This window comes from Channa argus, chromosome 6, assembly GCF_033026475.1.
Source record: "Channa argus isolate prfri chromosome 6, Channa argus male v1.0, whole genome shotgun sequence".
In the NCBI taxonomy this organism is placed as follows: domain Eukaryota; kingdom Metazoa; phylum Chordata; class Actinopteri; order Anabantiformes; family Channidae; genus Channa; species Channa argus.
This window is the reverse complement of record NC_090202.1, coordinates 7,396,129-7,412,342: the sequence shown is the minus strand read 5'-3', so window position 1 is coordinate 7,412,342 and position 16,214 is coordinate 7,396,129. Positions and strand designations below refer to the sequence as shown.

The 16,214-nt window shown below is 39.2% G+C and overlaps 2 protein-coding genes across 2 annotated transcripts; both read right to left on the bottom strand.

Moving 5' to 3' along the window:
* Window positions 1-1,906: 1,906 nt before the first annotated feature.
* On the bottom strand, window positions 1,907-6,021 carry LOC137129163 (extracellular calcium-sensing receptor-like). The gene is made up of 9 exons (XM_067508086.1): window positions 5,931-6,021; window positions 5,449-5,671; window positions 5,111-5,310; window positions 4,845-4,948; window positions 3,379-3,588; window positions 3,170-3,293; window positions 2,850-3,043; window positions 2,403-2,684; window positions 1,907-2,329 (listed from the first exon to the last, which is right to left on the bottom strand). Exons 1-9 carry the CDS (start codon window positions 6,019-6,021, stop codon window positions 1,907-1,909), a joined length of 1,851 nt encoding a protein of 616 aa, XP_067364187.1.
* A 3,886-nt stretch (window positions 6,022-9,907) lies between these two features.
* Window positions 9,908-14,715, bottom strand: LOC137129161 (extracellular calcium-sensing receptor-like). Its single transcript, XM_067508084.1, has 12 exons — window positions 14,239-14,715; window positions 13,935-14,134; window positions 13,722-13,804; window positions 13,246-13,425; window positions 12,824-13,012; window positions 12,488-12,707; window positions 12,168-12,397; window positions 11,851-12,060; window positions 11,622-11,745; window positions 10,776-10,969; window positions 10,415-10,696; window positions 9,908-10,333 (listed from the first exon to the last, which is right to left on the bottom strand). The coding sequence occupies exons 1-12, from the start codon at window positions 14,523-14,525 to the stop codon at window positions 9,908-9,910; spliced, it is 2,625 nt and encodes an 874-aa protein (XP_067364185.1). The 5' UTR covers window positions 14,526-14,715.
* Window positions 14,716-16,214: the final 1,499 nt, after the last annotated feature.

Sequence of the window (16,214 nt, the reverse complement as noted above, 5' to 3'; positions counted from 1 at the left end):
TTCTGTTAGATTTTAGTGCTGCATTTGATACCATTGATCATAACATTTTATTATAGAGACGGGAACATTAAATTGGGATTAAAGGAACTGCACTAGGTTGGTTTAAATCTTTTCTATCTGATACATTTCAGTTTGTTCATGTTAATGATGAATCCTCCATGCACACAAAGGTTAGCTATGGAGTTCCACAAGTCTCTGTGTTAGGACCAATACTTTTTACTTTATATATGTCTCCTTTAGGCAACATTATTAGAAAACACTCCATAAATTTCCACTGCTATGCTGATGATACCCAGCTATATTTATCTATGGAACCAGATGAAAATAATCAGTTAATCAAGCTTCAAGCATGCCTACAAGACAGAAAGGCTCGATGTCCCACAGTGTTTTACTTCTAAACTCAGACAAAACTGAAGTCATAGTATTTGGGCCCAAAAATCTCAGAAATATGATGTCCAACCATATTGTTACTCTAGATGGCATAAGTCTGGCCTCCAGTACTACTGCAAGGAACCTTGGAGTTATTTGTGATCAGGATTTGTCCTTTACCTTACATATAAAACAAATCTCTAGAACAGCCTTCTTCAACCTACGGAACATTGCCAAAATTAGGAGCATCCTGTCTCAAAGTGATGCCGAAAAACTGGTCTATACATTAGTTACCTCTAGGATGGACTACTGTAATTCCCTACTTTCAGGATGCCCCAGTAACTCCCTAAAGAGCCTGCAATTAATCCAAAATGCTGCAGCAAGAGTGCTGACTGGAACTAGCAAGAGAGATCATATTTCACCTTCACTAGCTTCTCCCCATTGGCTTCCCATTAAATTTAGAATAGAATTTAAAATTCTGCTTCTTACATATAAAGCTCTGAGAGGTCAGGCTCCATCATATATAAAAGACCTCATAGTTCCATATCATCCCAGTAGACCACTTTGATCTCAGAATGCAGGCCTACCTGTGGTTCCCAGACTTTCCAAAGGTAGAAAGGGAGGCAGAGCCTTTAGCCATCAAGCTCCTCTCCTATGGAACCAGCTCCCAGTTCAGATTCAGGAAGCAGACATCCTCTCTACTTTTAAGTGTAATCTTAAAACCTTCCTCTTTAATAAAGGAGTCAGATATAAAGAAAAATAACGATCATGAGAAAAAACTTCTTTCCTTTGCATAACTTTAAGGAACCGGAATGACTATATATTGTAAATAATTTATAGAAGTCTTGACTTGTTTTGTATTCCAGTTAATATGTTATCTTACTGTTATCTTACTCTTAGTGTGTTTACACCTTTTTATATAGTGCTATAGTGAGCATTTATCCAGGATCACAGGAGACAGACAGAAAGGAAATTGTTAAAACAGAGCTTAATTGTCTTACGCTTGGTAGAAATGTAACTAGAAGAGATGCATCAATAAAAAACAATACCAATACATAGGTAAGATTTACATAGAAGAAAGACAAAACCTTTGAACTTATTTGATTTATTTTTATTTAAATCTGTCAACATTGGTATTTCTCGTTTCTTTTTTCGGGTTTGGTACAAATATTGAACGTTTTAAACACTGAACTAAAATAGAATTGTTAAGGTATAATCATTTGAAAAAACGTCACAATGTAGATCGTAATTATTACAGAAATAAATCTGAAGTAAAAAAAAATACATTGATTTCAATATATCGTACATGTCAGAAATGTATATTTTATTCTGAAATTTTCATGTGTACTGTGTCACATTTTAACAAAATTGGAAGAAAAAGACTATAGTAATTTTATAACACATTACTACAGTGTAAATACAGTATTAGCAACTGAACACAGGTTGATTAATCAGAATACAACATAAATTGAAAGAGTACAAAAATGTATAAAATGTTAAATGTATTAAATCATGCTGATACAGGTAGATTAATTTACTATCTGGTCATCAGATGTTTCTTGGTGTTTTTCTCAGGTCTTAAAAGAATGATAAAGCACTTGGGAGCAAAAATGCAGAACAGTAAACCATAACTAGAAGCCAAGATTGCAAAAACCTCGACAGCAACTGTGTATTTCCCAGGAGAGCTGACGTAAGCAGGGACAAAGGCCACCCAGACAGCACAGAAGATCAACATGCTGAAGGTGATCAGTTTGGCCTCATTGAAATTATCAGGAAGTTTCCGAGCAAGAAAGGCCAGAATAAGACAGGTGAAAGCCAGTAGGGCAATGTAACCTAGAACCAGAGAGAACCCCACTAAAGATGCCATGGAACACTCCAGGATAACCTTTGACCCATGAAAACCCAGATCACGCTTAGGCACAGGGGGACTGTGGGACAGCCACAAAGCACAGATGATGATCTGAATGAAAATAAAATGCATTTAAACTGATGTAAATATTCCTATACTTATGTAAATAATACAAAATTAGTACCTGTATGGAAGTAAAAACGCAAAAACTTCCTCTCTGTTGAACTGGACCAAACCACTTAATCAAAGCTTCAGCACCAGGCCGAGCTGAGCGAAATGCTGCGAGGACCACAATGGTTTTCACTTGGAGACAGGAAACACAGAGCACAAAGCTGATCCCAAAAGCTGCCTGCTGGAACCGACAAGACCAGACTGATGGACGTCCAATGAAAACCAGTGAGCACAGGAAGCAGAGCTTCAGTGATAGAAGAAGCAGGAAGCTCAGTTCTGAGTTGTTGGCTCGTACCTACAAACAAAAAGTGATATGGAACAAGAAGATATAAACAATGAAACACTGAATGGCTGACATTAACCAATACATTTCTTCAGTTAAGGTACAATCCGTTTTACAGTCCACATCCAATTCATATTTGTCAAAAAAAATGTTTGTTTGCATTAATTTAGTACACACCACAGGTGTTTGACAGAATCGAAGAAACACCACAAACACAGCAGTTGTCATTACAGCTCCAGACACAGCTGCTGTAGTCAGAGTAATACCCAAAGTTTCATTAAAGGAAAGAAAATCAAGCTGACGTGGGACACAAGTAGTTCGATTTGCATTGGACCAGAACTCTAATGGACACTGGTCACAGGAAAGAGAACCTGTGTGAGAAAACAGGAGAAGGACGAAGAAACAGAATAATTTGAAGCAGAAATAATCTAATGTAGTTGTGAGTGTGTTTTAGAAGCTCGTTGGCTTTCTGATGTTTAACATTGTAATTTTCCCACCAGTTTTATTGCTAATCTCCCCTTCAGCACATGGGATACAATCAAAGCAGCAAACAGGTTCCCCTTTCCTGTTGGACTTCCGGGATCCTGGGCGACAGTTCTCACTGCAAACTGAAGTAGGCACCTAAAAAATGTACTCACATTTTCAAACACAAAATAAATCCATCAATCAAAATTTGCATTACTTGAATTATTTTCCTGTTTGATACCTGACTGGATCCTGTGCTCCACTGAATAGCTGACTCATTAAGGTGGATGTCAAAGCCAACAACATGTCCAACTAAAACAAGTTGCAGTGTCCCCTCAGGAGTGTTCTGCCAGTTAACCAGGTCATATTTTGCTGGAATATCACCATCTTGGAAGTAAAACTCTTCCCCTTGTGGTGTGGTGAAGTTCACTTTGTTCAAGTGCTGCAACAACTGTAAAATGATCAAACTACTGAAACAGCTCATGTTGTAAAATAACACTAGTCACCAAGGTATTTTTACTATTACTCTCAGGGAATGTGTGATTATTATGTGTTTACCTCAGTGGGTTTGATGTGTTTTGGAGAAGAGCAGGTGGAGCTGTTGTCAGCAGGGCAGGAGAGGAGGCTGTGAAGGGCGTGGGCTGCAGCATAAACAGCAAGGTAGACATTATATGACACCCTTAGCTGAGATACGTCAGTAAAGACATTCTGCACTCTCTCAAGGGACTCTGTCCCACTGCAGGCTGATAGGGAAGCTTTTTGAAGAGACTTATCTGCAGGAGGTGAAGTGGAAATATTTCCTGGATGGCTTGTCCTCTTTGTAGAAGTTAGAGATTTGAGGGACGAAGAGGAATATGAATGGAGATTAGTGGCACCAGGACTGCATCCAAACTCAACTTCCCAGAATTCTCTTAAAAACCCATCACTGGGACGATGAAATGGGTTCAAAGTTTTGAGATAGTTTTCAAATCTTGGTATTGTTGAACTTTTAATGGCAACACCAAGAACACCGCTTGCCACTTTTCTAGTGACTGGATGTTGGAGAAGATCACTACTGGTGCTCCAAGCCTCACTGGCCACAAACTGTCTGTCAGTCACCTGGTGAAAGCGACTAAAATTACTATTAATTGTATATTAAAATACATGTGCATTGCATTATGGCTTTTAGAAAAATGTCTCAGTTACACATTGCATTTACAATAATCAGTTTAAAGAATATATCAGTTGCTTACATTTATTTTGTTTTATTGCTGTGTGGCCATAATTATTGTTTGCTACCACTGCTCCAATCCAGGTCCAATTGAAGCGTATGGCAAGCTGAGCAATTGCTCGGGCTTGGTAAGTATCACTGGGGATGGTCCTGAAGAAGTTAGGATACTGGACTCTGTCACTCAGACAGGAGCAGCTTGCTAAGTAACTAATCTGAACGACACACACAAGTTTTGCATTTGTAGTTAATTTGAGACAGTTAACATTGAAATTGGCCAAATTTTCAGAAGAAGCTGGCGTCTTAAAACAGATTTCAATTCAGACTTATTATATGCATTTGCAAAAGTTTTTGTTTTTACTGCAGTTTGGAACAAAACTAGATCTACATTACACAAGAAGAAAAAAATAACTGAAGCACCACTGTGAGCAGCCCTCATAGTGTCTCTAATAGAGACAAATGCTACATTGCAGCTTTATGATGTTAAAGAAAATACTCACTAATGGTACAGAGAGTGGCCCCAAGATCCTGGAGAGCGTCTCTGCCGTTACAGACGAAGCACCGCCAATGATCAGGGGAACAGGGTGATTATTTAATGGCAAAACTGAAACACAAATGTTAATTATTAGATGAAATATATTATTCTGACACTACAACCATATTTGGCAAAGTTTTAGATACAGCTTTGCCTCTGTTAATTGCCATCAACATGATAATGACAAAACTAACAACCTCTCCTTTTCTTTTTTTTCCTCTTCATACCCACCAGAATCATCTGATAAATTGCAGCTGACACTGTCTCCTCCTGCTAGTGACAGTGCTGCCTGGGGAGCCCAGGGTGATTGGCCACAGCAATCAAACATATGGTAGCCGAGCTTCACACCTGGTAGCAGTGTTGGATTATCATTGATTTCTTCCAGTGCAAACACCATAGCATACATATACTGCAAGGGAGCGTATTCTAAACTGAGACCCAAAGAGCGAAAGAACAAGCGTAACATCAGTCTTTTTTCATTCATTCGGTAAGGCTACCTGTACTAATCTAGATTTATTTAAGCATTCTTACACTAGAATTATCATACCACAGTATTCACAACATTTTACCCAGTGCATGGTTTGAAGTGCTGCAGCTTTATGAAGTCGTGATCTATAGCTGGAGTTTGGTAATGAAGATTAAAGAGCCCACCAAAAATCACATCTCCATCCTGGAAGAGACTCTGGTTACTCGGTGGACCCCACCGAGAACAAGTCACAGTCTGAACACCCTGCAGTCCCACCTTAAGTCCCAGCTGTCTGCCCACAAGCCCCACGAGGAGCAGGGACAGTGCTGAGGAGGTCCACAGAGTGAAAAGCCAGGAGAACCAACGCATGAATGCAGCTTTTCTGGATATTTAAAATACGTGTAGTATATCCAGTTAAGTAGCTTATTTTACTGGCAACTACAAATTAAATACAGAAAAAAGTCAAAAAGTCACATCAGTGTCCCGGGCACAACAACAATAATTTGAACAGAAAAACTATTATATTTTCATATAGTAAAACTGACCTGCATTTTCACTTGGTTAAATACTTTACCTGTGGCATACCCCACCTCTTCTGAACAGCTGAACTGCTGATGGGTGGGTATTTATCATAGTTGTAAAGCACTAGTGCAAGCCAGTAGAGATGATGAGACATAGTTACAAGCTCAAATGACTCGTCTCAGGAGACAGAATATAACACCTACATCATTTCAGATTCTTTTTGTACTGTAGATACAGTAGATGGCATGTGTGTGGCTTTCACTATTATAATTAGTTTTCCATTTTAAAGTTCTTTTTTAATTTATCAGAAAGTATATGCATGGTCAACATGCAGTATGTGATACAACATACCAAATAGTGCCAATGCCATACAGGTACCTAGTAACAGTGGTCCCAACTAGGTCCTTAAAAATTAATCTGATTTATCTGAATCTGATTGTACTTTACTCCTCTGTGAAATGCCACCTTAATTAACGTGGTGGATGGGGTTTGAGTATCCTGATGATTCTAGGTGTTGTGTTCTCAGGGGCAAAAGCCTCTAAAAGGGTCCCCCATTGCAAAGTGGTCCTGAAGAAGTTACCAGACATAAATCAAACAAAAGAACTTTTAATCAGTGCCAAAGCCAAACTCTTGGAGAAAAGCCAGACTCCATTGTGGTGATACTTACAAGCCTTGATCTAAGTGCTGCTGTGTTTAACAGTCACCTCCATAGTCCAAGTCAGAGTCACACTAACCGAAGACAATGGGGAAAACAGAAACAGAATGGAATCCAGCCTAGATTGAATAAACCTGTGTAAAAACTAAAAAAAAAAAACTTAAGCAGAATATCTTACATTCTGAGAAACAGCTGAATCACAGGGGAGGAAAACAGGGGAGGAGGCTGTGGGCAGACTACCTCTGGATAAGCATCATGAGGCCAACAGACTAAACTGGGATTCAGGGCAGACTGGAGAACAGGCAACAAACAGTGAGATAACTGGGCAAGACAACTTTTGAGAGGACAGATGGCAAACCCAGTGGGATGTAAAGCTAAAGAGGTAGACCAAGGAACTGGTGAGGCATTGGCCAATGAAAGAAGCCCTTGAGCAAATGTGGTCAAGGCTGGGTTGAAGCCACTGATAAGGTTGACTCAGGAAGTGGCACTTGAAAAGACTTCACAGGGACCACTGAAGGACTGAAACTGAATTGCTGGTGATTGTTAACTTGATTGCACTAGAGATAGGAACTTGGGTGAGTTGAGGGTTGGAAACTGGTAGTTACTTAGGTGCAACTAGACACAACGTCTGGTTGGGATGACTTGACCTGACACATGGTCACACATCAGCCGCAGAAAGAAAAGAATGGTGAACAGTGTAAGCACAAGAACATTGGGATCTTCCTCAGAAGCAGGGAGGGACAAAGAAGGCAGACCTGGTGGATGGTGGCTGAAGTGCAGGGTTATGGGGGAGATATGGTAGAGGCTCCAACATGTTTGAGAGCAGTGGCTACAAAGATTAATTAGTGCTAGAGTCCTGGGACTCTCTAGAGGGCTGTAAGGATGGCAGGTCTTTGGAGGCCAGCCTGAAAAGTAGCATCTCCCTTGTTCCTTTGACAAAATAAGCTCTAAACAGATGTTTCTGATACATACATATTTTAATAAGCAAGAAAATATTCAAAGATAAGAACCACTTTATGTTTTTTAAAGCCTAAATAGTATGTCAGAAGTAAAAAGCTATGCATTTTTATTTAGTACAATTCTACAAAACCTTTCCCCTTATCGTAATCTGATTTAGCTAGTAATCACTAGTAATTGGAAAATGCCTGCACTTATACTTATTGGTACTCAAAGTGCTTTACACTGCTTCTACTACCTATTCACACTCAAAATCACACTCACACACTGATAGGGGAGCAGATGTGCAGCCCAGTAATAAAGTCTAGGAGGGTTTAAAGACAGACTACTGGATAGATGAGTGTCCGTGTTCAGCTATATTACATTTTAATGTTCCCAATAATCTCTGTTGTCTAATTTATCCATTTGTTAGCAACCACCTCTTGTAATTCAATTCAATTCTGACATTCTTCTAGCGCCAATTCACAACAAAGTTATCTCAAGGCACTTTACAGAATAAAGTCAATATAAAGATGTATAGAGAGAACCCATCAATTCCCCTTTGAGCAAGCTCTAAGCAACAGTGACACGTAAAAGCTCAAAAATACCATAGGTAGGTTATTTACTGATGGATTTTAAGTCAAAGAATGAAATGTGAATTTTTTCTTGACCTTGTCTTAACTACAGAGCGTTTTAGGCATTTAACCAAAATCCCATTTAAAATTTCTGGAAGAGGTAACAAGGAGTGCAAATATTTATTCCTCTAACTCCTCTAACTCTATTGCGGGAGAATATCTGAGCTCTGGCTCTGAATATTCCTGTTCTTATTTTTAGTGGTAGCATCTCATATTAGAGTATATGTATATTTATTTTATTTTGGTAACCCTATACCTTATAATATCACTGTTACTTGTGTTTCCTTCTATATTATTATTATTTGTAGTTGTAGTAGTATAGCGGTTTGTCACTTGACCCTATGTTTACTATTTTTACGATGTTTGTTTATTTTTGCAATCCTTTTACATTCTTAATGTGCCTTTTTTATTTTTTGTTTTTATCTCAATACTTTCACACACACACAGATACACTACAGAAGTTGAGAACAGCCACACATGCAATTTTTTTTTTATGCTGTTATTTTGCAACGAGATAATTATCTAATCTCTCATTTTCATGTATGAGTTAATTTTTCTTGTTATTTTAGGATATTATAGTGATTAAGTTTTTAGAATAATACAGATATAAACAGTGTTCACCTGACCCCCTAATTTCTTACTCTGAACTGCTGGAACACGTCCATCCAATAGACAGTTCATATTCTGGTGCATCTCTGTTGCCAGCACCAGTTTCAGAGGATGCGTAGTTTGCTTGACACTTGCTTGTCACTTTTTTCTCTTTAAGTGAGAAAACTATGTGACCATCTGCATTTTGCAGCAGTCTCAGTCTTTTTCCACATAATGATAATTCAACACTTAAAGGGCAACTTCAACAATTTTGAGCTTGCTTTCAATGGCTTTAGTTTAGTCTGTAAATGTACATTAATGCTTTTAAAATTTGCTCTGACTTCACTATATTGAAATATTCCTCTGTTTCTAGCTGAAAAACTCGTCACCCGGTGAAAGTTTCATCATTAGGCTTTCAGATGATGTCATGTGGGGGAGCTCTGGAAAACCAGGATGACCATGATTACGAACTCCAAAGTCTGAGCAACAAGATGACATAATCTGAACTGCAGGCTCATTTCAAGTGATATAATCTCGAGGCATTTTTCAGCTAGAAGCAGATATATTTTGATATACGGAAGTCAAATGCAAATTTGCAATGTAAAAGCAAGTTCAAAATCAGTGAAGGCATCCTTTAGGGAGAGGGAGCTGATAAAGTAACTTATCACCAAATGCTTGGTGATGTTTTTCACGATCACTCTACATTAATCCAATGATTTATCCGCTTTCTACTTTCTCATATTGTCAAATCCAATTGCTACAAGTGCTATAATGCAATCTTAGAATAAAACATGAATTGCTGAAAAGCTACAAAGAGCTATAGGATTGATGAGCCACAGTAATCTGTCTTTTTTAAATAACAGGCATCATACCAAGTTATATGTGCTGTTTTGTAGCAGTTTGGTGTCATTTGCAAGCCATTTAATTAAGGTGCACAGTGGATAGTTGTGTGTTGATACAGTAAATTCATTAAAATCCCTTAAAAAAGAACCTAAAAGATATCGAGCTAAAGTTTTCTAAAAAATAGCAATAATGCAACCAATATAAGAGCATCACTAAAAAAAATCACTTTTAAAATTGTATTTATTTTTTGCATGTATTTTATTTGGATCTATCTTATTTTTGGAAACAGACAAGAATACAACTAATATGTTTACAGCACATAGCTAACTAAAAGTATCTGATAATTAAATACTCGGTTTCTGAGCAAGCATTATTAATTTTCTTTACGACCTGGCCATTAGATGTTTCTTAGTGTTTTTCTCTGGTCTTAAAATAATGATATAACACTTCGGGGCAAAAACACAGAGCAGTAAACTATAGCTAGATGCCAAGATTGCAAAAATCTCCACAGCAACTGTGTATTTCCCAGGAGAGCTGACGTAAGCAGGGACAAAGGCCACCCAGACAGCACAGAAGATCAACATGCTGAAGGTGATCAGTTTGGCCTCATTGAAATTATCAGGAAGTTTCCGAGCAAGAAAGGCCAGAATGAGACAGGTGCAGGCCAGCAGGCCAATGTAGCCCAGAATTAGTGAAAACCCAACCGCAGACGCCATGGAACACTCCATGGTGACCTTTGAGCCATGGAAACCCAAATCATGCTTAGGCACAGGGGGACTGAGGGACAACCATACTGCACAGATGAAGATCTGGATTAAAATATAATGTATTTAAACTGATGAAAATCATAGTATACTCAAACATATGTAAGAAAGTAAAAATTAAAGTACCTGTACACATGTCAGAAGGCAGACACTTCCTCTCTGTTGGCCTGGACCAAACCATCTAATCAAGGCTTCAGCACCAGGACGAGCTGAGCGAAATGCTGCAAGGACCACAATGGTTTTCACTTGGAGACAGGAAACACAGAGTACAAAGCTGATGCCAAAAGCTGCCTGCTGGAACCGACAAGACCAGACTGATGGACGTCCAATGAAAACCAGTGAGCACAGGAAGCAGAGCTTCAGTGATAGAAGAAGCAGAAAGCTCAGTTCAGAGTTGTTGGCTCGTACCTGCAAGTGAAAAACAGAGATTTAAATTCACAATTCACAATTCACAGAATGTTAAAAAGTATTTTAAAATAATTTTTACCACAGGGGTTTGACGGTAGCAAAGAAAGACCACAAACACAGCAGTTGTCATTACAGCTCCAGACACAGCTGCTGTAGTCAGAGTAATCCCCAAAGTTTCATTAAATGAAAGAAAATCAAGCTGACGAAGGACACAGGAAGTTTGATTTGCATTGGACCAGTACTCTAATGGACACTGGTCACAGTGAAGAGAACCTGTGTGACAAAAGAGGAGAAGGACGAAGACACGGTAAGTACATGGAAGGTTCAGAATAATTTGAAGCAGAAATATTCTAATGTAGTTGTGAGTGTGTTTTAGAAGCTCGTTGGCTTTCTGATGTTTAACATTGTAATTTTCCCACCAGTTTTATTGCTAATCTCCCCTTCAGCACATGGGATACAATCAAAGCAGCAAACAGGTTCCCCTTTCCTGTTGGAAACTTCAACAATTTTGAGCTTGCTTTCAATGGCTTTAGTTTAGTCTGTAAATGTACATTAATGCTTTTAAAATTTGCTCTGACTTCACTATATTGAAATATTCCTCTGTTTCTAGCTGAAAAACTCGTCACCCGGTGAAAGTTTCATCATTAGGCTTTCAGATGATGTCATGTGGGGGAGCTCTGGAAAACCAGGATGACCATGATTACGAACTCCAAAGTCTGAGCAACAAGATGACATAATCTGAACTGCAGGCTCATTTCAAGTGATATAATCTCGAGGCATTTTTCAGCTAGAAGCAGATATATTTTGATATACGGAAGTCAAATGCAAATTTGCAATGTAAAAGCAAGTTCAAAATCAGTGAAGGCATCCTTTAGGGAGAGGGAGCTGATAAAGTAACTTATGTTTAACATTGTAATTTTCCCACCAGTTTTATTGCTAATCTCCCCTTCAGCACATGGGATACAATCAAAGCAGCAAACAGGTTCCCCTTTCCTGTTGGACTTCCGGGTTCCTGGGGGACAGTTCTCACTGCAAACTGAAGTAGGCACCTAAAAAATTAACACGCATTTTCAAACACAAAATAAATGTAGTGAAACATCAAAGTATCCATCAATCAAAATTTGCATTACTTGAATTATTTTCCTGTTTGATACCTGACTGGATCCTGTGCTCCACTGAATAGCTGACTCATTAAGGTGGATGTCAAAGCCAACAACATGTCCAACTAAAACAAGTTGCAGTGTCCCCTCAGGAGTGTTCTGCCAGTTAACCAGGTCATATTTTGCTGGAATATCACCATCTTGGAAGTAAAACTCTTCCCCTTGTGGTGTGGTGAAGTTCACTTTGTTCAAGTGCTGCAACAACTGTAAAATGATCAAACTACTGAAACAGCTCATGTTGTAAAATAACACTAGTCACCAATGTATTTTTACTATTACTCTCAGGGAATGTGTGATTATTATGTGTTTACCTCGGTGGGTTTGATGTGTTCTGGAGAAGAGCAGGTGGAGCTGTTGTCAGCAGGGCAGGAGAGGAGGCTGTGAAGGGCGTGGGCTGCAGCATAAACAGCAAGGTAGACATTATATGACACCCTTAGCTGAGATACGTCAGTAAAGACATTCTGCACTCTCTCAAGGGACTCTGTCCCACTGCAGGCTGATAGGGAAGCTTTTTGAAGAGACTTATCTGCAGGAGGTGAAGTGGAAATATTTGATGGATGGCTTGTCCTCTTTGTAGAAGTTAGAGATTTGAGGGATGAAGAGGAATATGAATGGAGATTAGTGGCACCAGGACTGCATCCAAACTCAACTTCCCAGAATTCTCTTAAAAACCCATCACTTGGACGATGAAATGGGTTTAGACTTTTGAGATAATTTTCAAATCCCGGAATTGTTGAACTTCTTATGGCAACACCAAGAACACCACTTGCCACTTTTCTAGTGACTGGATGTTGGAGAAGATCACTACTGGTGCTCCAAGCCTCACTGGCCACAAACTGTCTGTCAGTCACCTGGTGATAGATAAATTGAAAGATGACAAATTGTTATTTGTTTAAAACACCGTGATGTTTACAACAAGTGCTTCTTACATATTATTTTATTATATTCAATGAAAAGATTTTCTCACATTTATCTTAGCTAGTTCCAGAAACAGTTCTCTCACGTTTGTATACCAGGTAAAGACCAGAATCACTTTTGCAGTCGAGGCCTGGAGCGTGAGTGCTGCTCGTTTGGCATCATTTAAAATGTTTTCCAGACTGAGAGTCTCTATGAATTCCAGACACACCCCTGCCCCCTGAGTCTCCTCCTGAAATATCTGACATGTATGAATAAAGAAAGAGGAATCCAGAAACATAGTTACAATACACAGTGGAATTATGAGCACATCAGTGGAGAGTGTGTTTGAAATACTTAAGCAGTGACAAACTTTCTGTTAAATGCTTCATATACTTACATGACATTAGTCCTTTAGTGTAACAATGTTTGCAGTTTTGTCACTAACAAATATTGATAGGAAATACCAGATAGTTTAAACACCAATGGAAATACCTTTATTGCTGTGTGGCCGTAACTATTATTTTCTACTACTGCTCCAATCCAGGTCCAATTGAAACGTATGGCAAGCTGAGCGATGGCTTGGGCTTGGTAAATATCACTGGGGATGGTCCTGAAGAAGTTAGGGAACTGGACTCTGTCACTTAGGCAAGGGCAGCTTGATGAGTAACTAATCTGAAAGATAGACATAAAAGTGTGTACCACACAAACACACACACACAAATGTTTAAATGTAATACTTTTTACACAATTTGTATACAAATATGCCAATATTTTAGGAAGCATACATGGTCATACACATACAGTGCAGAGCTTTTGACCTATTTACAAGTGTTATGTTTTTGCTCACTTTAGTTTCTAAGTTAAGCATAAAACTGTAAACTCCTTTACAGTTCAAAACTCAAATGATACATATAAAAGCAAGAATACAGTGTTAACAGTTTATTTAGAGCAATACTCACTACAGGTACAGAGAGTGGCCCCAAGATTCTGGAGAGTATCTCAGATGTTATTGTTGAAGCAGGGCCAATAATCAGCGGAAGAGGATGATCACCTAATAACAGCATTGACAAATCAAAAATATAAATCATAATAATATATAATTTTCCTATGCTATTATTTGCTGTGAGTAGTGATACCCAACTAACTAAACCTCCCTCTGGATATTTCCTCTTAATACCCACCAGAATCATCTGATAAATTGCAGCTGACACTGTCTCCTCCTGCTAGTGACAGTGCTGCCTGGGGAGCCCAGGGTGGTTGGCCACAGCAATCAAACATATGGTAGCCGAGCTTCACACCTGGTAGCAGGTTTGGGTTATCATTGATTTCTTCCAGTGCAAATACCATAGCATACATATACTGCAAGGGAGCGTATTCTAAACTGAGACCCAAAGAGCGAAAGAAGGAGAGTGACATCAGACAAGATTTTCATTATTTCTTTCAACAAAAGCGATCACTGTCATACCTCACAAGTCACATAATTACCCAGTGCAAGGTTTGAAGTGCAGCAGCTGAGTGAAGTCGTGGTCTATAGCTGGAGTAAGATAATGAAGATTAAAGAGCCCACCAAAAATCACATCTCCATCCTGGAAGAGACTCTGGTTACTTGGTGGACCCCACCGAGAACAGGTAACAGTCTGAACACCCTGCAGTCCCACCTTAAGTCCCAGCTGTCTGCCCACAAGCCCCACGAGGAGCAGGGACGGTGCTGAGGATGTCCACAGAGTGAAAAGCCAGGAGAACCAACGCATGAATGCAGCTGTTCTGGACATTTAAAATATCCTGCTGGGTAGCTTGTTTCACAGACAAACAGCAGTCAAATACAATAGGAAAAATTTGATATTTTCATCTTAAGACAAACACTGTTCCGTGCACAGTGATTATTCAAAAAGTACAACTATTTATTATCAAACAGTATAAATGACTTGCATCAACACCTAGCGACATATCTCAGGTCTGGCCTACCCCTCCTCCTCTAAAAAGATTAACAGCTGATGTGGGCTTTTATAATAGTTGTAAGCATTATTGCAAGCAAGTAAACAAGATGACACGTGTACAATTCCCAAATCACTTCTCTCAGCAGTGGCTGTAAAACAACAGGTAAATAATTTTAGATTCTCAGTCTTTGTGTTGATAGGTGAGAAATGTGTGTCTTTGTCTGTCTTTGGGTTGTGTTTGGTTTCGTAAATAGGTTCTTCCGCCCTTTTTCATTACCGTATAAATGATTACGTCAGTTAGTTCCAACCAAATGTCAAAACGTCCTTGGAAAAAGTCCATCCACATTTTTGTAAAATTCCATTCATCTTTATAATGGCCCGTGCCCAACAAACTCCCAAAAGTATTATCTGTCACAATTCACAAAATGAAAATAAAATTGCATCCAAAAAAGGTGAGGATCATGCGACTTAATGATTACAGACCGACTGCACTGAATTCTGTGGTCATGAAATCTTAACCCACCTCAAGGACATTATAAACCGTCTTCTGGATTCCCTACATGGCCCTCCATTTCATCGTGCAGTATCTGGACTCCCTAAGATCATATGCCAGGATACCGTTTGTTGACTTCAGCTCTGCCTTCAGTGCAATCGTTCCATTTCTACTCCGAGATAAGCTCTCCCAGCTGAATGTGCAGAAATACTAGTACTGTACCTGGCAATCAACGTAATTGAGACCTGACATCATTCAACAGGCAAGAGGCTAGCTGCGAAGACATACCCTCTCTGGAGGAGCAGCATGGGGCTCGCAGACTTATAAAGTGGGAGTAAGGGCAGACTGAAGAACGAGTGATAAGATAAAAGAATTACAGACTGAATAGCTAAGCAGTGGCAACAGGGTCAGAGAAGGCTGAAAGGGAGAGGGCCAACGTTAGATCCAAAGGAGTCAAAGGCGTCGACACAGTAGCTGGCATGGCGGTGGCTGATGAGACAGACCCTGTAGCAAATGTGGTGAAGGCTGGGTTGGTACCCCCTCTACTGGGCACTAGTGCAGGGCTGTGGCTAGAAAGGCTGCTTCCTTCCAGATGCTTCATGATGTAGTCAGGTTATTCTGATAGATGTGGTGAAGGTGGTCACGTTAGGATAATAATCCAGTTTACAGGTATGATGAGGTAATAAAAAGCACCTGTTGCCGAGTGTGCTGGGTCATTTTGGACTTCTCTGCCTCTTAGCATGAGGTTGGCATGCTGTGCAGGGCCTCATATTAAAAGTTGACAAAAAAAAGTTTAATGCCCTTTATGTTTGATGTGGTTTGAGTGAGCGCTCATCTTACTTTTTCATGGGTGTTTATTCATTCATCCATATTTATTGTGGACTGGAAAGGAAATAAATTAATTTGTTTGAAGGTGAGCCCAACATCCAGAATACATAAAGGTTTAATTTTATGCTGTGTGTGCAGATGGACTACTTAATGGAGCAATATATACAGCTGGTGGCTTTTGAAGTACATTTCTCAATAAAGCA

What these genes read in the sequence shown, in the direction of transcription:
- LOC137129161 (XM_067508084.1), bottom strand. Translation starts at nt 14,525, where the DNA reads ATGTCCAGAACAGCTGCATTCATGCGTTGGTTCTCCTGGCTTTTCACT. An exon ending in ACGGCCACACAGCAATAAAG is followed by an intron (nt 13,013 to 13,245) that starts GTATTTCCATTG and finishes CATACATGTCAG; the next exon opens with ATATTTCAGGAGGAGACTCA. An exon ending in AACACATCAAACCCACCGAG is followed by an intron (nt 12,061 to 12,167) that starts GTAAACACATAA and finishes ATCATTTTACAG; the next exon opens with TTGTTGCAGCACTTGAACAA.
- LOC137129163 (XM_067508086.1), bottom strand. Translation starts at nt 6,021, where the DNA reads ATGTCTCATCATCTCTACTGGCTTGCACTAGTGCTTTACAACTATGAT. An exon ending in CACTTCAAACCATGCACTGG is followed by an intron (nt 5,311 to 5,448) that starts GTAAAATGTTGT and finishes TTTGGGTCTCAG; the next exon opens with TTTAGAATACGCTCCCTTGC. An exon ending in GGAGATTAGCAATAAAACTG is followed by an intron (nt 3,044 to 3,169) that starts GTGGGAAAATTA and finishes TTTCTCACACAG; the next exon opens with GTTCTCTTTCCTGTGACCAG.